The sequence below is a fragment of the Struthio camelus genome, chromosome 2 (genome assembly GCF_040807025.1).
Source record: "Struthio camelus isolate bStrCam1 chromosome 2, bStrCam1.hap1, whole genome shotgun sequence".
In the NCBI taxonomy this organism is placed as follows: Eukaryota; Metazoa; Chordata; class Aves; order Struthioniformes; family Struthionidae; genus Struthio; species Struthio camelus.
In genome coordinates, this window is record NC_090943.1 from 136,841,803 (window position 1) to 136,864,446 (window position 22,644).

General features: G+C 37.0%; 1 protein-coding gene across 8 annotated transcripts in view; it reads right to left on the minus strand.

Annotated features, from left to right (window-relative positions):
- LYN (LYN proto-oncogene, Src family tyrosine kinase) overlaps positions 1 to 22,644 on the minus strand; it is a 51,434-nt gene that overhangs the window by 17,615 nt on the left and 11,175 nt on the right. For 3 of the 8 annotated variants that reach the window (XM_068932686.1, XM_068932681.1, XM_068932683.1), the window contains exons 2-10: positions 12,291 to 12,363; positions 12,061 to 12,197; positions 10,659 to 10,707; positions 10,460 to 10,565; positions 10,000 to 10,098; positions 9,779 to 9,882; positions 8,239 to 8,388; positions 6,728 to 6,880; positions 886 to 1,068 (exon numbers count right to left, since the gene is read on the minus strand). In XM_068932686.1, the coding sequence (XP_068788787.1) occupies positions 886 to 1,068; positions 6,728 to 6,880; positions 8,239 to 8,388; positions 9,779 to 9,882; positions 10,000 to 10,098; positions 10,460 to 10,565; positions 10,659 to 10,707; positions 12,061 to 12,192 (976 nt within the window). In that variant the 5' untranslated portion in view covers positions 12,193 to 12,197; positions 12,291 to 12,363. The remainder of the gene's footprint in view (positions 1 to 885; positions 1,069 to 6,727; positions 6,881 to 8,238; positions 8,389 to 9,778; positions 9,883 to 9,999; positions 10,099 to 10,459; positions 10,566 to 10,658; positions 10,708 to 12,060; positions 12,198 to 12,290; positions 12,364 to 22,644) is intronic. The other 5 variants (XM_068932685.1, XM_068932688.1, XM_068932689.1 and 2 more) reach the window with 3 other exon arrangements.

Below are 22,644 nucleotides of genomic sequence, written 5' to 3' on the forward strand. Positions count from 1 at the left end.
CACACCAGTCTCAATTTTCTGGATGATAGAATTTTAACAGTGAAAGATCTTGATGTATTTTCAAGTTGGCTGCAATAAACTGCAGGCTCTTTATATACTCTAATAATAGAAATATCCAGGCCAGCATGTCAGGTGCTTAAGTTTTACACTTTCCAGGATGTAAAAACCCTCATAGCTCAGTGGTGTCAAATTTGGCAAGTACCTTGTTCTGTGGACTATCAGGAAAGCTGTCTAGGATAATCACATGTATTAATCCTTTCCAAGTCATAAAGAATAAGTTGCTGTTGTTTATAAAGTCATCAGCAGAACGGTTTGACTATAGAACAAAATAAAAATACCACTACCCAAGACAATCTAAGGAGGAAGCCTCACTTATTTTGTGTAGTCCTTCTCTGTAAAGGTTGTGCTTCTCTGTAAAGGTTGGGCTTTTCTAGCAGTGCAGCAATCCTTGCAGAGGCACTCATTACTTGCCTCATTACACAAGCGAGTTTCAAATGAACTGCTACATAAGGAGATTTCTAAGATTTGCTTTAATTAGTACGTGCCTTGTTATGGCACCGGACACAAAAGTTAGGTATGGAACCAAAAGTAACTGGAGCTATTTTGGGGGTTATAGTTACGTGTGAAACATTTCAAATACGATACATTTAGAGAAGCCTGTAAAAACAGTTTATTTAACAAATGCAACACTGAATCATAAAATTAAATCCCCAATCCACCTTTAAGATAGGTGCTTCTTCTTATGACATGAGACTATACAAAAGAATAATACTAAATCCCAAATATTCCTTTTTTATTCCTTCCTTTTTTAGATAAAGAGGATTGATGCATGAGAAGCAGAAGGGTTGTTTAAAACAGTGCTTGCAGTTCCTATGTTGTTCTCACCTTTTGCCATGAATTCTGTTATAATATAAATAGGTTCTTCTTTGGTCACTACAGCATAAAGCCTAACTAGCTTGTCATGCTGAAGCGTTTTCATGAGGTTGGCTTCCTCCAGAAAGGCTTGCACAGACATAGTTCCAGGCTTCAGAGTCTTCACAGCCACTTTTGTACTATTAAGATAGTAACCTAAAACAAGCAAGTATGTTCAGTGCACTTGAAGTCATGCACCCTGGCTAGTAAATATCCATAAAGCAGGTAAGGTTAGATTTCACTAACAGTTAAGAGCCTGAAAGCAAGCACCCAGAGGTAGCACAAACTACTATACTAGAATCCCCTTATATTTTGCAACTGATATATCAATGCAGTGAACAATAATCCATTTTCTATTTTTATAAATCATTCACCTGAAAAACATAAATTAGGAAAGCAAATTACCACACTTAATACCAAGTTTTACTTTATAAAAGCCCACAAGAAAATATTCAAACAGTCAAGAGATGTTTTAATGAATGCTCGTATAAACTGTCTCCGAATCTAACAGATTCCATGGATTGCTTGCAAGATTCTGGAAAATCTTTAAATACCATGACTATAATTACTTTGTGCATACCAGTCATATGCTAACAATCCTTTTTGTAGTGCTCACTACTCAAAATGGAACCTTATGGTAAAGGGGGACCAAATGAACATTCGCACGAACGACAAAGATGTGCTGGCAGCACAGCAGTCCTGCAGTGTTCAGCGTAAGACTTAAAACATGATAATTTCTTATCATATAGCCAATGCTAGGAGTGGAAGAGATTGTTGCCATTTCATTTTTCTGTTTATTAAACATCCTAATTTAATATTATATAAAATATAACTACCAGTAAATAGAAAAGCAATAAACTGTCTTTGGATCAAAATATTACAAATCTTAAAAAAAAAAAAAAAAATAGCAAGCACTGATCCTAAAGTTTATCTTGTAAAGCCTTTTAAGTTGGGGGGGGGGGGGGGAGAGGGAAGAGAGACACATATAAACACAACTCCGTCCAAACATTTCCAATTAACAGAATATTTTGGTAGTATAAAATGACAGCCTTTTGTGCCCTACCACATGCATTTCAACATTGCAGAAACATTTCTCGGAAGAGGTAAAGCTTCCATGACTCAACACAATTGCTGCATTTCCTTACTCAGCAACAATCTGGACAGTGTTACCACAATGTACGTACCTTTAATTTAAAGTCTACCATTTCCTAATACTGTTTTTCATCTTAACATAGGAAATCTGTGGCAAAGCAAGGAACTAATTCCTGTATGATTTCTCTAATCTTTGCATCTTCTATCGCTGTTTTCAAAGAAGGGTCATCAGCTGAATAAAACCAATATATCTGTCACAAAATATGTACCTTCACGACTCCTTGATAATTTTTTTTTCTAAGCACAGTAAGGTCAACTAAGTGTAACAAAAGATACTTCCAGATGACTGGATAATAAGAAATGACAACTTCAGGTCAAATTCTGCCATTGAAGGTAGAGACATACAGTTTCTACCTATCAAGAATAAGTATTAAATACATCTGTCTGTGCTTAAAAAGGAGCAAGCTCATTTTTACAGTTTCTATTATTCCATCACATACCCTGAAACAGAGCACTAATTCCACTCCCAATTTGTTCAATGCTCTACTGAGCGTATTAATTAATAATGCTATTTCTGTGAAGCAATTGTAACTAACACACTTAACGTTAGGGAGTGTAAAATACTGTTATGCCGTTCAAGAGATCCATCAGACTGGGATTCTACTTACAAAAAGTTTACATTACTAACAGTACTCACTGATACTGACTTCTGCAGGAAAATAGTCTTTTCCTAACCCTCTGGGGGTAACGCACAGCGCAAATTAGCTGATGGGAACACTGGAGATGTTTGATCCTGATCTCCCTCACATTCACTTATTTCATCAACTACTAGGGAAAAAAAAAACCCTGAAGAAAAGCGGTAATGAACAACATATGTTCTTTGGAACCTACAGTGGTGTCTGTAAAAAACGGACCTCTGGCAGTTTGACAGAACTGGGGTTCTTCCTCTCTTTCCCTCACCCACGATAAGTAAAACTACTGTTAACTTGATTTGGGCTGAGAACCACACCAGAACCAAACCCTCACAGAACATGAGTCCCTACCCCTTCAGCTATGCAGATGTCACCTAGCTGCTAGTGGTAGAAAGCTCCCATGATCAGTATGTCAGAGGTGGCAGGGTAAGAATGGGAGTAGACAGACCTGGCGCAGGAAGCATCTTTTCAGTACGTGTTTGTACCATACCAGCGTAACAATGAAGTCCCCATGTTGGGTCACTTACTACCATGAGACTCTCTATGCTGGTTTTCATATCGATTAGCTGCTTTGCAGGCACACTTGGACTGTGTGGGCAGTGGGAGACTGCAGCCTTTGTGCAGCCTGAGGAAAAACTGGTGACCTCAGGACACCTCAGCAGGTGACAACAAATTTAGTATTTAATCCATATCACAAAAGAATTCCTCTGGGGCACAGGCCGCTGTGGGAATGCGTGGGAACTGCAGTGAACTGTGCAGTGAACTGCACAAAGTCATCCCCATCTCGGGAAGTACCTGCAGCTCTGGACCCTTCTCTAATGTCTGCCTTGGTTTAAATAAACCTGGCTCTAGGGCTAAACGCGGCACTTAACGGCACACTGTTCCTTGACATATGATACGAATGAACGTATGTTCCATTTGCCAGGCAAATAAGAATTCAAATGGACAGATAAGCAAAGAAATTCTTGTTTACATCTAAAACATCTGAAAAAAAATTGTTCTTTGCAAATAACCTCCAGCTCGTGTATGCACTGTAAAAATACTTCTGTGATATTGAAGAGATATACCAACAAACTTTCCTAGTTCATTTTAGGTGCCTTTTATTTTAATAGCAGTATTTCTGTAGTACAACTTCCTCTGCTTTTTCTAACAGCTGCATAAGAAAAGATAACCCAAAAATATGTATTACTTCCAGATATTCTAATTTTGGGTTTACTAAATGAGAGAATCTTTTACACCTGAGATGCAAGCAAAATGTGGCTCATTAATAAAATACACTATAATGGCTCCATTTGGGTTAACTTTTCTCTTAGCCCTGCTTGAGAATTCTGTTCATGGATTATTAATGCCACAGAGCATTACGGTTCACATCATGTCGGTGCATGCTATGAACAAAAATGCATAAAACATAGACCTGCTCTTGCAGTGCTACTTTGGTCCATCACATCCGTAAAGAAGCGGCCCAGATGTGCTAATCTCAATAGTCTGAAAACCTACTATACTATGGCAGGAAGTAGGAAGTCTCTCTGCAGTCTGGGCTTTTGTTAAAAATTAAATGTGATGCAAGCAATGATATGAAAATCTTGGGACTCTGATCATCTCTTAAGCAGAATGATGTTCTCTACATGTTAAAACACAATCCTCCAAAAGCTGTTAATGTTTCACCTATTTATTTTTGAGTTAATTATGACGATTTTGGCAGCACAACATCCTGGACAGCCAGGTTGCCTCCAGATTCTTGCACAGGCTTAATCAGGCCAAGCTGCTATATGAATTTGTAACAGAAACTAAAGACGAGACTGAGTCCACCAAAAGCCTTTCTGATCAGATCTCCAGGACCGAATATGAACAGTTTTGTGAATAAGCCTACAGAATAAGTCTTTTTCCTCCCTCTCCCCGCAAAGTTGTACTGGAAACACCTTGTCTGAGCTACACAAATCTGACACTTAGAAGCCAGATAATGTCTCAGGCCATTACAGCTGCAGGAGGTGCAGTGTTTCCTGGATGCTAGCCAGGGAAGAGATTGAGGAATAGCAGCTCCTCTGTCTCTTATTGTATGTCAACACATCACTCTTCCTTCACCAGCTACAGCCATCACTCAGCTGAATAGCAGAGGAATGCAACTGTAATCCCATCTCTGCATCCAACACATTAAATGTGAAGGCAGAAAGCATAGGCTGTAGCTTTCTAACTGCTTCCATGGGTGAGCAGTGCAAAAAATGTGTACACCATTCTGTCATGCTCTTTTGCTCTACCATGCCCGCACAGCTGCTGCCCAAACACACATGGACAAACACTATTGCAATAGCCGAAAAACAGAAAGTCTTTATATATTGTATAAAATTGCATATAGCTGTACTTAAAAAAGAAATTAAAAATGTGGTGCTTGCAGTGACATGCAGAACTGGGACACTGATGAGCCCTTTACAGCAAGTTTCTCTGTGTAAAGGAAACTTTTCAGAGTTGAAAGCAATTCACCTGTCTGCTTCACAAGTAACCAGGAATCTTTGCACAGGCTCTCGAGTAGGAAACCCTCCACCTGACAGGGACATTCAGAAGGAGCACAGTCGAATGCCAGCAGGGGGAGGAAGGCTGCTCTTTATTCCTAAGGCTTTTTTAGTCCTCCCAAAACATCAGCTAGCTTCCTCCAAAACACAAAAGTAAATATCCAGGTGGAACATGTCAGCTTGGAAGCCCAAAGAGTACTTATGGCTGAACTAAAAAGGAAAGACTATAAAGGAGTGCTGGCAAACATTCACATTGCAGTAAGAGTGTTACCTCTGTTTCTCCACCCACAACCCCTCTGAAACCACAATTCTAGGTACCCTTTATCAAGCTGAAAATTCTTCGGTAATTAAGCCATAGAACAAAGTTTATATCCACTTCACACTACTGTCTAAATTAATATTTTTTTTTCTAGATGAAGTAAATTATCAGGAGACTATAACAAGTAGCTTATGGGAATAAGCAATACCACTACATAACTCCTGATACCTCTAGTTGGTCATTATCACAATAACCAATGTTTGTACCCTAAACTGCAGATACAGCCTAATACGTGTTTTACAGCTTTAGCTTCTTCGGTTCTAAGATTCACCATGCTCCTGATTAGAAAGGATCTATGCCATGCAAATTATCTTCTCTTGCTTCAGAAAGAAAGCAAAGAGAAGAGGAAACATGGTGATCAGTTTCACAGTACAGTAATTTCTCTCACAGTGTAGCAATTCAGATACACGGGTTAAGCTCAATTTAGATTTAAAAAAGAAAAAGAAAAAAAACACACACAAAAAAGAGGAAGCATCTTGAACCAGAAACGCCCTTTTAAAGTTTTATGCCTATGTGTCTGTATGCACGTAGAAGTAGTCACTTCCCAAAACGGTCTACATTGTCAAACCAGCGATAACATTCTGCCACAAAGCCTTTCACTGCATTTCAGTGCCAGCTGAATTTTTATTGCCCTGATTTATTAGGCAGAAAAACTGCACGTTGGTTGACACTTGTCTTAAATAGCATGTAAAATGTCACTCATGTATATCATAGCTAGAGGCTTTCTTAAGCCTCTTCTTATGAAGGCAGATAAAATGCCAAATTTGGCTATATTATAGAGATGTTGTTTGCATTTTTATGTGATTTATATCAAAAAATACACTTATAGTTGCATTACAGCTTTCCGATTGACACTGTAATCATGAGTCAAATTTATTACTCAGATGGCATCACTCTGTGCTTTACTTTTCTAAACAAAAGCCTCTCTTCAAAACAATGAAATTCCAAGCAGCGTGTTCCCATTAGACTTCTGCACCCTCATGGGTCATCAGAGCAACCACCATCAGGCCTACCACTGGATTGTCTTCTCCCTTACAAATTCTCTTTCTTACTATTCTTCCCCATGAGAGAACACATTTTGGGTCTGATTGTCCTGTTTTCACAAGTACATTGGACCAGGTTGATTGCCAAAATTATTCTGAATGATTCTGAAATGGCACTGCTTTCAGTAGATTTAAATATTCTTTTGAAAGGACTTCACTTACCCATCCATACTTCTCCAAACTGACCAGCTCCAAGTTTCTTCACTAACTTAATTGATTCCCGTGGAATTTCCCATGCATCTTTATCCCATGGTTTTTGAGGCTTAGGACTAATACAAGCTTTTTCCAACTTTCTGCATAAGCCATCTGCTTGCTCTGTTTTTCAAAGAAAAAACAAAAACAGACTACAAAATCCATTCTGCTTCTGTGCCTCAGGTATCTTGAAACAAAGAGCACGTAATTGCACATATGCACCAACCAGCTCAAAATCAACTTTTCATCAGGTGTTTTGATGGACATGCAAAATTTCTATTGTTTTAACATAACTTTAAACTGTTCCGTCATGAAGTTTGGTATTCAGAGTTCAAAGACTGATTTGAAAGAAAAGTGTGACATGCATCTGGTGTAAAAAAGGTTCATGTTACCATCAGATTATTATTATTTTTTTTACCATTAGTCCCAAATAAATAAAACACAGGATCTCATTACTGACAGCGTGTTGACAACGATGCAACTTCAGGCCTGGAACCAGTATTCTGATTTTGTTATTACCTTTTCTTTTAGTATGGTTTCAGACATGTGTGAACACACAATCATACAAGCATAAATAGGCCACAATTAATTTTTCAGTCACTAAACAGCTATAAGAAATACGAATGTAAAATAATTCTCAGGTTTTTAAGCTGTGCCAAAGAATTAACACAGATGTTATAGTTCAGACAAACGTCATGACTAAGTCCTCACTGTGGCTTAAAAAAAACAAAACAAAACAAAAAACAAACCAACCCACCCTCCGTCTTACTAAAAAAAGTCTTATAGTCTCCATCTTTTCAATTACAAGATAAATATATATATATATTTTGGCATTTGGGCTCTATCCATCAGGAAGTTTTATATAATAAAAAGTCACTTTTGTAGCTAAGAAGTAGCTGGAAACTTCTTCCCTCCCTCCCCCTTTTTTTTCCCCAACATTGTTACCATTCTATGCAAGTACAATATCGCTTTCTTTGAAGTCAGTGGAATCTTACTTCCTCCAAAAGTCCATTCACAAAAAAAATATAATTAAAATGAAAATATAATTTTACAGGAAAATAAAAATGCTTCCACACTGATCACCAGATACAATACAAGAAGACATTTGTAAGTCTACACAAATAATAAACATTACCTATTATAATGAATAAAATTTACTCCCAGTTACAGAATTTATTTACAATGCAGTCAGTTCTCTTCCTTCTCTAGTTTCACAGCAACATAGCTCTGACGAGACCTTTTACAAAGCTATTCTTTACTTTACAATGGTATACAACAGACCATAATCAAACTTAATGCTGCTTGCTAACAAGGTTACTTGGGTTCTAACCAATTTTATTTTATCTTTGATAACATGCATGCCTGATTTATTTAGAAAAAAAGATGAAAAGGTCTGAAACAAAACAAGAAAGCATTTATTTTCCTTCACAGAAAATAATGGCTGTGTTCTATTAAGTAATCCACTAACCGATTTAACTTACTTTGATAATGTTTGATCATATCATTGATGTTGGGAAAAGTTATTCTTGGAGAGATATAAAATCCTCCGTTGTCTAGACTCCTAATTTTGTAGTGCTTAATAACATCGCCATGTTGTGGATCATAGTCTCTTATGGACAGAGAATAGCTGCCTGTGAACAAAGAAAGAATGATCATTAACAGATTATAAGTCTGTAGTGTCCACACACCTACAGTTCCGGGTAACAAAATTACCTTTTCAAAAAATTTATTTATTTTTTTACTCTATTTCCTCAGGAAGCATTTTGCAATCAACATGAGGAAGTTAACCAACAGCTGGTTCTGAACTGAGCCCCAAAATGCTTATAGTCGGACTTTCTTTTTTAATCTTATTCAATATACTTAGGAGTTCCGTAAGCCAGACAGTTCCATGACTAACATCCACTTCTGCATAAAGTTCCACTGACTTGAGTGGGATCATACGGGAAAGCAACTTCAGGGTTATCACACTAGTCGGATACAAGCTGAAATTCAAGGGTCAGCACGTCAGAAGAGCAACACACTGAATGTTCTTGGCACCCTGATAAAAGGCTAGTTTGGAGATGGCTTGGGGCATATAGGAGGGAAAGAAGATCTGTTGGTACTAGGGACCCTAACCTCAGCGGGGATTTAAGATGGGACAGCAGTATGTATCTTAAAATTGTCTGTTTTCTAAGGATAAGAACCCACCTCAGCCCCTTCTTTCCCCCCACTTACAGATCCAGTGACAGAAGGGGATAGAAAGAAATATTTTGATGGTGCTTTGCCTTACTTCCAAGCAAGCTATGTTGAACTTTGATCTGTCTTCATTTCAGGGCATAGTGATATGGTCCCATTACAGATAGCTGCCTAATCAAGAGTTTGTAGTATTAGGGCCAGGAAAAACTATGCCTACGTAGAGGATAGCCATATGATCCACTGAAGGTACTCATGTATCTTCCTTTGGAGGCCTGTGGTAGAATCAAGATACTGGAGGAGAATGCTCTCACGTTCTATTGAAAGCCTCAGCTGAAGAGTCTAGTGCTTTTATTAAACATTTTAGCACAGAGCTGTCTCTGTACTAGAAATCCTTACCAGAAAGTTAAACAAAAAACAAAAAAAATACAGTGCAGAAGTGTAAATTCTCATCATGTAGTAAATACATTTTAAAATGTGTAATGATAAATATAGATTCCATAATGGAACACTTCATAAAAAGCAGCACCTACTATTTACAACTAAAAAGATCCTTTAGCATAGGAATCACAAATGTTCAGAAAGAGAGAGACCTCTTCATTCACTGCTGCTTGTCAGTGTAATGGGCCACATTGTTTTTTTATTTCTGTCTCAACTTTTAAGCATTAAGCTGTAACTCTCTTTCCCTGGTGATTTTCTCACCCTTCTCACTCCCACGTAACTGTGGTAAATTCAAACAATAGGACACACTGAGACAATTCCGTATCCAGTGTTACTTGATGCAATTTTGTAAAGATAGATTGTATGTTTTGAACTGTACTATCAGTCCCAAAGTATACAATTGCCTACCTTTTGATGTTTCACTTTCTCTAATGAGGAATGCTCCAGGACTATTTCCAGGAGCCAGGAGCTGTCTTTCAGCATCTTTTCGGGTTATGTCTTTGAAGAACCATCTGAAAAGTATTTTAAAGATTAGAACTCTTTCCCCCATCCTCAAAGGCTACAACACATTAAAAAAAAAAAAAAAAAAAAAAGACAATTGCCAATGTTTAGAGTGTAGAAGAACCTACTCTTCAGTTTCCAAGGTGTTTACTTTTGCTACATAGTTGCTGGGAATGAAGCCTTCTTTCCTTGTTGTGAGAGATTTTGCCCTCCACCATTCTCCTAGCCTGAAAAACAGAAATAACAGTAGTATTTAAAGTGTGTGAAGGCAAATAATGAAGTGTTATTCAGCTGCTGCTGTGCTGAGAGCTTTGCCTGGCCTGGAGAGGGGAAAAAAAAAGCATTTTTCTCTGAACTGAAGCCCTATTAGACGCTGTTGGCTACTTTAAATCAAAGTTTGGTCAGTGTTACCAAAGACAGCTGCCAAGCCCCTACCAGCAACTAGGCATACATTTGTATTTTCATATACAAGGGAGTTCTTTCATATTGCTCATATACTCACGTTATGAGTGTGAAACTAAGAAATTATAAAGGGATTTAGATATATCCAAAGAAAAACTACAACACAATCAATACTGTCATACTTACTCCTCAATAACTTTCATTTTTTCTCCTTTTTTGAAGGACAAGTCATCTTCATGAATGCCATCATAAGGATACAAAGCTACCACAATGACTCCATGCTCCTCTATTTCTGCAAAGGCAGAAACCAAAAGGAACGTTCTCATTATTTCACAAGTTGGCATGGGTCTAGTGTTCATAAGAAAAAATTCTTATGGAAACTTACCCTCAGGGATGAATCTCTGTCCTGGTAAAAGCTGTGCTTCTGTATTTGCCTACAATAAAATATATCTTTAATTAAGCAGTTCTAGATCTTTGACATTTTCTTTTTAGGTGTAGGCACATTACAATAAGATATTCTTCCGCTGCTTCGAAATCATCTTATATATCTCAAATGTTACAGTCTTTTCTGACCCTTGCTTAAAGGTGAATTATAATGTAAACATACAGCAAGTCCCAACTAGACTTCGAATTGAGCAGCTCAGACTTCAGGAAGGTGTGAAACAAGCTGTGGGGAAGCTCACAGCTTTGTGGCTTTTGCTGAAAAGGCTTTACACAGGACAGTTCAACAGGACACTTACTGTCCTAATACTAGTATGAGGAGTTACAGAACTACACACAGTTATTTTCCTAAGATTCTGCAGGACAAAAAGTAACTAAAAAAAAAAAAAAAGAATTAAATAGCACTTGTGATTTATGTACGTTGATTCAGAGTGCACTGAATCTACAGCCCCAGCTGGTGACACACGGCAGAAGGATGTCACTCACACCAGCAGAGAATACAGCCCCTGATTAAGGATAGTCAGGAAATGCTGCTTCCTCAGGAGAGTAGAGAGGATGGGGAAAGGGGGTACCAGTAAATCTGCAAAATATCACACTAGCTTAATAATTTATGAGGTTGCCCTCCCAGCATCCTTTCTTTCCAACGCTAGGCATCACACAGGGTTGTTCCACTGGCTTATTCCTCTTATACCGCACTGCTGCTTACTTCCGAACCGCACCCATTTTGCTCCCCTTCAGTCCTTACATAATCCTGGTGAAAGATCAAATTTTGGCCTTCAACAAATGAAAGGAAAATTGACTAGAACTGGTAAAGAGTCTGATATAAAAACCTCAGCCTGTTATAAATAGAATAATCAACATCCGGATCCTTGAGTTACTAAGTAACTGCACTGTAAAAGCAACAGTATATTCCATACATTGCACATTGGAAATAAAGAAGTGGTGTTTCTATGGAGAAATCTGACGCTCTTCAGCTCTTACAAGCTTAGGAGGCAGGCTTTTCAAATATTGATGCTTTTAAAATTTTTCTAAACTACTTCAGATTTTTTGAAGTTACCTAGCATTCTTCTACAGATTTAGTTATATCTAGAACAAAAATGTCCAAGAATTATTGTTTTCATGCAGAAAACTATGACAAATTAACACAGTAATTGAGCAATAAAGTGATGGATGCTTAAAAAAAAGTATTTACTCTTTGAGGGTGAACTGCACGACACTGAAAGACAAATTGTGGACTAATGATCAATTTGAATTTCTTCATGTATGTGTTTCTGATTGAAATTTAAATTATGCCAGTCATGCTTTGATCTTGCTACTGGAATTCTCCCCTGAGACTATCTACTTACTGGCCTTTGCTGTTTATTGGACGTTGGATCCCTCACATAAATAGTTCGTTCAGTTTTACGTACTGGTTGATTCTTCAAATCTAGCCCATCTCCATGCAGATTCTCTTTCCTTTTTGATTTTATACATCCCATATTTCCTGTTGGAATAAAAGAGGTATTAAATAAAAACATTATACCATAAACCAAGCAGTTTCCCAGGCAATCATTTGGTTTTTGTAACAAAAACTTACTTCCTTTTCATCCACAATAGTTCACAGGGATAACAACTGAACGTTAGGAGCACCGGCTACAAGGTTTTTTCCACTGTAAAGGAAAGAGGTAACTTCTTGTTTCAGTTCACAAATGAATTAAGTATTACAAAATATTATATACCAGTCCAACACTTCTAGATTTATCACCTTTTTTTCTCAAAAAAAAAAAAAAAAACTTACATCTTACTGCTATTTCTGTGAGCTTCAGAACAAATATAAACAAACCGGCTGACAAATAATTACTCTGGTAACAACTTGTTTCAGTATGTCTTAGACAGAAGGCTGTTTTGAAGGTAACACATAGGAAATGTTCCAGAAGCTTTAGTGTAGAGGCTCTTTAGGAAACTACCACTCAAAATTTCCAGTTCAAATAACAGAAATTTTAGTTGGAAGTGCCAGTGCCTACATTCCCACACTTTGTTTTGTATATGCCAGTTTAACAGGGACTCAGCTTGATACAGATCCCTGTCTCACATGAGGCTGACGACTTGTGCAGTCCCAGCTCCATGAGACAGGCTGCTACTGTGGCCTTCAGCAATGTATCGCCCTTCTTCAGAGAGGCCTGTTACAACAGTCTAAAACAGTCGATACAGGTATCAGTAACACCAAAAGACCACACAAGTATTTCTGCTATACCTTCTAGAAGGATAATCCTACTCTTTGGATGTGCATCCATGCCTAATCAGATGAGATACAGCTGCTAGCAGCTACATGACTGGAACCTGACTGCTAATCCCATTATTCAATTATATACTACTTGAGCAAGCATATATACAACATTATCTCTATATTCTTCCCTCAGAGGATGATAATTATATGCACTCTTCAAAGAATCAGCTATAAATGCTTTTCAAACCTCTTCTTCCTTCCTTCCTCTCTCCCTCCTTTCAGGTCAGCACTGTTATGCTAGGTTCAGTCATACTTTCTCTTGCAGATACATGATCTCACTCCCCTTGCCCTAGTTAATCTTTAAAGCTAGTTCTTTGAAGAACAATTCAAAACTTAGAATAAGTGCTCAGTGCATATACGGGCATAAGGAAAACAGCAGGGACCAAAACACAGCCAGAGAAACCAAAGTAGATTGTTATGCCCTATGCTACATCTCTTGTTTACTGTCATCTCTGTGATAATAAAAAGATCATCACAGTAAATAACTAAAGTAGTACAGCTGTCCTCTTGCAGACACAAATGTCTTGGTGGAAAGGTGCCTTACACATTATATATCTGTAGACAGGAGAATAAGTCATACTGGTCTGGGTCCATATTAAGAGTTGTATTTTTACAACAATATTGAGAATGACTAGAATAATAATGAGCACTACCGTAACAATAAAACAAGGCCTAGATGCAGCACTCCCATGTGACAAGTCTCAGATTCCCACATCACCTTCAAGTAACATCCCATCCTGCTACTGAGGAAGCACCACTTAATGACAGATGCGTTATCCTGCATGGGAGCTGAACTTTTCCTTCTAAACATGCAAGGAGGGTACCTCCTCCCATTTCTGCAAATTATGTGTCACCCATTGCCAACGAATCTTGGGTATCCATGAAATGGGTTCACCAGTGCTGCAGTGAACCACAATACTAGTTTAAAAGCATCATGAGAACCCATTGCTTCTGTTTTTTCCCTCTGGAATTAAAAAGAAAGAAATTATATAGAAAAAAATCAAGAGGCACTGACCAGGCATCCCCATTCAGAGAGAATGCAGTTTCTTTTCTTGTGTATCAATATTTCAACATTTCTACCTACTTATCTGAAGGCACAGAGAGGAACCTTAAACCAAGATCTTCTCTTAGAAAAAAAAAATCTCTACTTCTTAATTTGCACTAGACAACTGGGAGCTCAGCATCTAACTCCCTGCTTATCTGCAGAATCAGGTATTCACCTTTTTGCTCTCCAGAACAAAAGCTAAAGTTAAGGACTTGACGTAATTGGATCCAAACTGTCAGCCAAAAATCCCTTTCCATATTGTTGTAAGAAATCCTGAAGACATCTTTACAGACTGCAACTTACCCAGTGTCAATGTAAACATTGAGAAAACCATTCTTACTCACTTTTTTGGTTTTTTTTTTTTTTCCAGTTTAAAGCATATCAGCAACTTTAATTTAAGCCTGAGTGAGGTTCTGCTGGTATGTTCAAGGTTGGCCTTTGTTTGTGACAATAGCAACAGCATATCAGTAATACCAACGTGCATGTGCTACATAATCCCACAAAAGTATACTTGAAGTTATCTGAGACTACACAGATAAAGAATGTGAAATGCATCACATGTGACAGCACCAAAAAAAAAAAAAAAAGAGAGAGAGAGAAAGAGAGAGAGAAGATCCTTTCTCATCATGAAGCACTCTTCCTATGGAGATGACAACCCTTAGCCCTCACAGAACTGAAGCTACGTCTATATTGGCAAATAGTAATTAGCAAATAGCCCAAGAGCAACAGATTCACACAGTGAAAGAGTTGATGCTGTTTCAAGGGGGTTTATTGCACGTTCATCCTAGTATGGCCTCAAGGACTGAACATCCAGCAACATCAAGAGCACAGAAAGTGCACTTCAGCACTGCATCTTCCATAAGGAATCTAGTTCTTGCCCTCCAAGCCCGCTCCATAATGTGAACCAAAGCCTAGCAAGTGGGGACAACTGCTTCAGCAGTGGAATCCCGACCTGAACTAAAACGCTAATGTAGATATATCCTGAGGCTGTTAGCTTCTTTATTAAAAAAGACAACCAAAGTCTTTAATCTTTCAAAAGAAACATGAAAAATATGCATATGTTTATATGAAACAAAAGTATTTAACACTTAATATAGAAACATAAAAATAGCTGAAAAAACGTTAAATGCTAGAAAGTGGATCAATAATAAGTACATATTCTTTTGACACTGTGAAACAAAAGGCTTCTTTTGAACTCTTCAAAACCACAGGATCTTATATTTCTATAAATGCTAGTCTTTTGTAAAACTGTGAACTCCGTTACAGACTTCATATTTAAATTTCTGTAAGTACAGTCCTATACCTAAAGCAAACTTACCTGTCTCAGTTTCAAAAGCTTCTGTTCAGTGACTAAATTGCACCAGTGATGGACCTGAGAGCATATACTTAATTCATTCCAACTGCAGTGCCAGATGCATTAGATTCCACTGCCGCATTATACATTTTATAGAGAAATCTGATGCAATTCTTGCCACAGAGTTTTAAGAGTGATATCCAAGCAAATATGGATAGGACTAATATAAACAGCAGGCACAGACAGAGGCATTTCAATCACCACATATTAAACAATGGATTTCACAATAATGGATTTTTAAAAATGCAAAATGCTATATAATCACTAAAGTTAGCTTCATAAACATTTAACCCTAGCAAACATATGGTTACCTCCCCCCCCCCCCCACAAACACAGACACTCACAAAAAAGCTTTGAAATATGAAAAGTGCATGCAGTGTTCATCTATCTTAGTTTTTAGAGTACTCGTAAGGAAAACCTTAAGGGGGAAGCTCATTCATACATAAAGTATCATACTCAATGTAAAAAGTTTATTTACATAGCTCTCTGTTGCCTTATCAGAACGACCATCAAGGAAGTGCTTTGTGTAGATATAGAAAGAAAGAATATGATAAGCTTAAAGCTATCCAGAGAGTGCAGTATTGTTACATATGGAATTATGTTATTGTTCTTCAGGGATAAAAATAATTTAGACATCAAAGGAAATGCTGTCAGTTCCTACTCTGACGTCACCCATTTCAATAGTTTTACAATAGAGAAGATACTACTTTTTATCCATACTTTTCATCTAGTCGTCTTATCCGTAGATCTAGACATGATAGAATTTATTTTAATTAAATGTTTGTCTATGTAACACAGTTGCTAGCTTTTATAAACCTATCTTAAAAAGCAACACACCATTTCTTAATAAAAAGCGTCACATATTACATGGCTAAAATGTAAAACGTAAAGACAAGTACCTTCATTAACATCTACAACGTGCTATTAAAAGCCTAAATTTAGGCTTTTTTCTAAAAATCATAGAGCTGTCCATAAGAATTATCATAATAAGCCTCTTTAAGCAGGTTGTTCCATAAACACTAATTTTGATATTTACAGAGAACTTAAATTTTCTACTTGAATCCCTTATTATCTGCCCTTATTTCTCCCTGCTACAGCAGCACTTGGTCTTGATTTCAAAATGGAAAAAGGTAACAGAAACTAGCGCAACCTACTTTTTTCAAAGTTGAAAGCTGCTGTTTATTCAACATGCACCATTGCTTTGTGTGCCGGCTGCTATAGTATTAGCAGATTAATTTATCTAAAACTTCATACTTGCTGCTTCAAATGGTCAAAGATCTTATGATTATTGATAGTCCATCCACGACTAGTAGCATTTGAGGTCTCATTTCTTCCAAGGGCTTATCTTTGGTATCACCTAAAACTGATCATATTTTTCATTCTGTTCATGGTCACAGTCATTGGCATCCTTATGATTCTGTTTCAGGTAATATTTATGGTGCACATTAGAAACTGCTTCCTAAAAATCAGCTTGAAATATCTGGGCTTTTCTTGAATGAAGTCATATGTTAATGGAAATGATTCTCAAATTCTCACAGATTTCCAAATAGATTAGAGGAGCTTTACTTTAATCTTTATAGAAAGCACTAATTTTTGCAATTAACTAGAATTGATTATTCACTGACTAATTTTTAAAAACAATTAAAATAGATTATACACTGGCATTTCCAACAATAAAGTAACTTCTTTAAAGAATTAGAACTATCATATTGTGTATATACACAACTTTATCTTATTCCATAAATATCCCTTTTCAAAAGGAAAGTAATTATATATATGTATATAAAAATAAACACCAATTCTGTGGGCAAATTAGGCTTTTAACAGATAGATACAGATCTATTTTAACAGATACATAAAAACAATTAATTTGTATTCAATTGCAAGGTTTATGAGCAGTCAATTCATTTAGTCCATAGAATTTATTATGTATTTTCATTTTACTATTTGCCTGCTGCATGACACTTGTGAAATATCATTAAGCAAATAAAGAAAAATTGTTTCTTAGCAGCACAAATATCACAGAGTAAAGAAGCATTTAAAAGTAAAAAGAAAAAAATTGTTCTGGGTTATTGAGCTGTGCTCCATACTTAAGCTCCTGAGTCAAAGAATACCTATACAAAAGCACTGCTTTTAAAACTTTGAAACAGCTAGGAGAGCAGAGGAGTAAATTGTTTTATTTGTAACACCTCTTTCAAAAGTTGAATAGAACATCATCTCCTTCCTCTGTTTTAGACTTTTCCCAGTTTCATTCTGTTTTATTTTAGTGCAGCCCTGAATGTCAGCTGGTTTGCTGCTTCTTCACAGTTTATAAGCCCAGAAGGTAACATTGTAATGCTTTCATCTGACCTTCTGAATAATCACACTGTAAGACTTCCATGTATTACCCTAAAGCCCAAGGCAGAAGTATCTTGAAAAAACAAACAAACAAACAAACTCGGAACAATCAACCTGGATCTGAAAATGCTGGGGAGGAAAAATCATAAGCCCACCTTGTCCATGGACACAAAAATCTGTCTCCTCAGTACCCTTACCCTACTTTCTGTATCAATGCCTTCACCTGCTGAAGTTTCCCATTCTAGGGAAAACACAGATGGACAAATCTTAAGTATGAGGAACTCATTTATATTATTCTTTATTATTTATTTCCTCTCTATTCTTACCTGCTACCAACACATTGTAGTATTTGAGCGTTGAAATGATCTTCTATACTTCTGTTATTGGGACTATCGGGGGAACAGATCATCTGGGATCCCCAGGGGCCTGGGAATACTATATTCATTTCTGATCCACTGTCACGTGGTGCAGAACAGCACAGCAACCTCCGCGGAAGGCACAGGAGTTTAATTTGAGGGGCTAGAGCTCAGCAAAGCCTCATCTGAACAGTTTTGTGATGATGTGTTACTAGACTAGAATGAGAATAACAGTGACAAAATAAAATTAGATGCGACTGGGGTAATGTGGAAGAATTAAATTAGATAGCAGCTGAAGAGAAGTGGATTTGTTATTCCTTGCCTGGAACAACGTGCTGTTTCAAAAATGTTCAGTTTTGGTTTTATTCAGCCTTGTTCTTATTTTGCAATTCATTGTTAAAATAATTTTGTTGTCTTACTGTAAGTCCCAACTCCATGGCAATTTTCAATAAATTAAGCTCTCACAAACACACAAATCCCGGGTCAGGTTTCATCTTGGGCTTGGCATTACAGACCAACTGGGTAAACACAAGCAGCTTGTTCTTCCTTTGCCTTTCTGCTGAAATGGTTATGTATGTATCAGTTACTCCTAACCAAAAAATATTTTAATCTCCTCTTTATTTATTTAGTTTATCTCTATTGGCCCAGATTACAGTATCCTTATTTTTCCTAAATTTTAATCAATCCTTTTTATGACATAGGGACAAAAATCCAACATTCTCTGCAATGCATTTCAAAAGCAGCATGAATAGCCTAAAATCTACTCAGCGTTTAACTGTGACAAAGGCTTGCCTATGTAGATTGCCTTTGTTCCTGTGATGCAACGACCAGTACCTTTCCCTAAATCCCGATTCCAATCTTTCTGCTGATAACATTTCTAAAAAACAAAAATTCAGACATTCTGAAATTGCTTCAAATTTGTTTGGAAAAATTAAGACAAAGCTAAAATAATATTTTGACATATATATATATATATATATATATATATATATATATATCTCGGCCTCTTTTCTAGGTTTTAAGGACTCAGCCCTCTGAGTCTTTTCTATTTCCACCATTCATCTCAGGGGCCCTTTTCCACATCTGTTTCAGTTTGAATTCATCCTTCTCAAGGACAAGACCCTGGAGTTGGTCATGTGTTCCACGGTCACTTTCAGCAGTGCCTTGCAATAGTGTTACTACTCCCCTTAGTCTGCAGAAACGTGTTGCCCAATGGATTCCAGCAATGAATTTGTCATTTTCACACTTCATCACACTGGCCTTTTATAATCATCTTCTGATCAGCTAAGACATCCAAGTTTTCATACAGTTTGGCCTTTGGCTTTGAGAGCTTTAGGAACAAGACTCTTCAATGATTTTTCTTTCTTTTTTTTTTTTAAACCAAATCAACTAATGCATTTTTAGCTCCAAAACTACTTTCTAGGTCTCCTATCTATTCTAAAGTATTCTCAAGAATTATATCAGCCCTAAAATAATGGTGATTCAGTGACTACTACATGAAAAAATCCATCACCTATCATATCCAGGAATAACTGGGCGATATCATTATTAGTTGTATTTGTTCTAAACAATAATGGAAATCAAAATATCTATAATAATAGCTTCCTGTTTTAAGGAGGTGTTTGAAGGAGGTAAAAGTTCCTTTCTAGACTGCTAGGATAAAGAAGCAAGCAAATTGCTTCCCTGAAAATATAACATTAAGCAACTGAGAGCAGTATTGCCAAGCGTTTGGGGAAGTGCAGCAGGCAGACACCACCACCCCATTCGGCTTCTTTCATAATTGCTTCCTAAACAATTGTGACCTAGACAAATTCTATTTCTCCCATGCTATCTCATCTTATTTACAATTTTCCTGTATCAGTTACAGAAAACATCACCCTATCAACTTTCATATTCTCCAACACTCGCATTCCTATTGCGGTTCTAAACCGCCATGTTTCTACTTACACTGCAACATCGAGTTTCAAGTCCTGCACCAGTATTTCTGCTCCTCCTCTTTGGGGTCCTAACTCCTGATATTAGCACAAAAATATCTGTCCAGGGGAATTAACTAATACCCTCTTTCTTCTTGTCGCTCACTATTCTCCCTTCAGGTGTTCTGTTTTCCTTTCCCATATCAGCCTGCGTATTGAAACGAGGTGTAGGATTACACAATCATAATTTAAGTGCCATTTCATAGTTTAAAGATTTTTTTTTTTTTAATCAAAATTCAAATTAGAAGGGGGGGGAAAGGTGTGCTGTCATCTGACTACACTGGGAGTACCCTGTATATCACACTGTACAACAAAAATCCCCCCAAAAGCTGACATAAGAACAGGAAACCTCTGGTGAAATAACATACCTGGAGGTGCTGGAGAATACTTTTCTCTACCTCCCTCTTTATTTTAAACTTACAAGTATAGGCATTTTAGCTATGCAATAACTTACATAAACTAACATAAACAGGAAATAAATACTACATGAAACAGAAAATAAGTGATTTGCACTATCGCACGCCAAACGTCGAAGTATGAAGCGATCAAATACAGCTACACAGAAATTAGGTGTGATCAGGCGAGCTTTGAGGTTTATGAATTTCCCTCCACAACCTCTGAAACAGCCTTCATGGACTACTTTGGTAAAACTAAGCGTATTGGTTCTGGTGAACAGTTTCTTGTGTTTAGATGATATTAGTCCACATTACAATCTTTATCTACTCTTTAAGTCTCTGGGAAGAGGAAAAGTTTATTCAGTGCTCAGCTAAATGATACCTGATCTTTGCTGAAATTCATAAATGATACCATAACAGATATGTAATAAATATCAGCATAACCGACAACACAAAAGGTTATCTGTAATAGGGATTGGGGAAAGAAGAAAGAAATAAAAACTTATTCAATGAATTGACTTTTATTTTATATAAATCCACCATAGTTTTTGCCTAGATTTGTTGGAAGCTTGGTTTCATACAGGCATTTTGTCTGTGGTAAAAAACGAGAAAAAAAAAAAAGTAGGAACACTGGAAAGACCTAATGGCTTCATGGTAAAACAATAATGTTGTTATGCTTGTAAAAACATGAAAATAAAATTCTGAAACAAAACGTTGCTCTGAAATAAGGCACAATATAATTTACATGAACTTCTGATTCATTTTCTTGTTGTTCACTTGAATAAAAATACCAAAGAACCAAAAAGCTAACCCACACAAGACTGTAATTTTGTTAACATTGTATAATAGACTGTACGTATTATAAAAATGTTTCAGATTCAGGTAGTCAGTATTTTTGGCAGTGACTTAAAATAGTCTTACGTTAAGCTAACATCGGGGCTTTCTGACCTTATAACACTCCCTCCATTTTATTACAATCATTTGCCTGAACTGCATCCTTGCAAATTTTGAATCAATATCAACAATGAATTAATTCATTTTGCCAGTCCTACGGCAACCACATCTTCCATTTCCTCAATTTTTTTCCACCACACTTTATCTTTTGAATATAGGGGAAAAGGTCCAATAACATCCTGATTTGTCATAACAAATACTTTTACCAAATTCTTCAAACCGAAGAAATATGAAATGGTACAGAGAAAAACTGTACCAACATGTTAACCAATTTACATGGAAGGTTCCCAAAATACTTTACAGCTTAAGCATCATGCAAACTATATGGAAAAACATTGTTTTCTTTACTAGTTAAAAACTCAGCAATGACAAATAGCAACTCTATATAACCAAGTCTCTGTTTTCAGCTGAAAATCTGGCCAAACCACTAGGTTAAGGAGAATCAAAAACATTCCCTAAATGTTAGCAAGTGTTCCACTCCAGCTGACAAACACAAAGAAATATGTCTACACTCAGATTGGACTGTATCTGTAATTTACATATGCAATTTTTTCAGCTTTAAACTTACCTCTTTGGGTAAGAATAGCAGAGTAGCTGTTTCAATTGTCTAGTATTTGCCCCGAGTTTTGTACATATCAGTGTCTACTAATAGTGGTAGGATCTTTCTCCCCTTCCCTTTTAATGACTAGTGTAATCAGTGTGGCATGGGAAGACAAGAAACTACCCATAAAAATGACAACACCTTGGAGCAAGGTCCAGCAGTAGCCCAAATGACAGTATGGAAATCCACGGATCCTCATAACAAGCCACACAGCAGAAGGATCGAAAAAAACTTTACACAGTTTCTTTCAAGAACATGTTTTGAGCAGCTGCAGCATATCACACAGCTGTGCAAGCCCCCTTTCACTGTTTGTTCTGGGCCTTGCCCAAGTTATAAATCTATAACCTATCCTTTCCCAATCCCAGTACTACTTACCTATCTCCTTGCTCTCTCTTTCTCCCTCCCACATATACACTTTGCCTCCCAATATAAGGGGCAGTTTAGAGGTGCACAGCAAGGGTTTCTAGGTCAATCCAAAATGCCTACTTTACATATGCAGTGGTTTTGTTCAGATATTGTGGATTCCAAAACACCTGCCAATGTATTTAGAAACAAGGGCATAACCACTAAACAAATTATAGAATAATAAGTTGCACTGCATCAGCTACTTTGCCATAGCAAACACCTGTATTTACTCTGCGATACATGA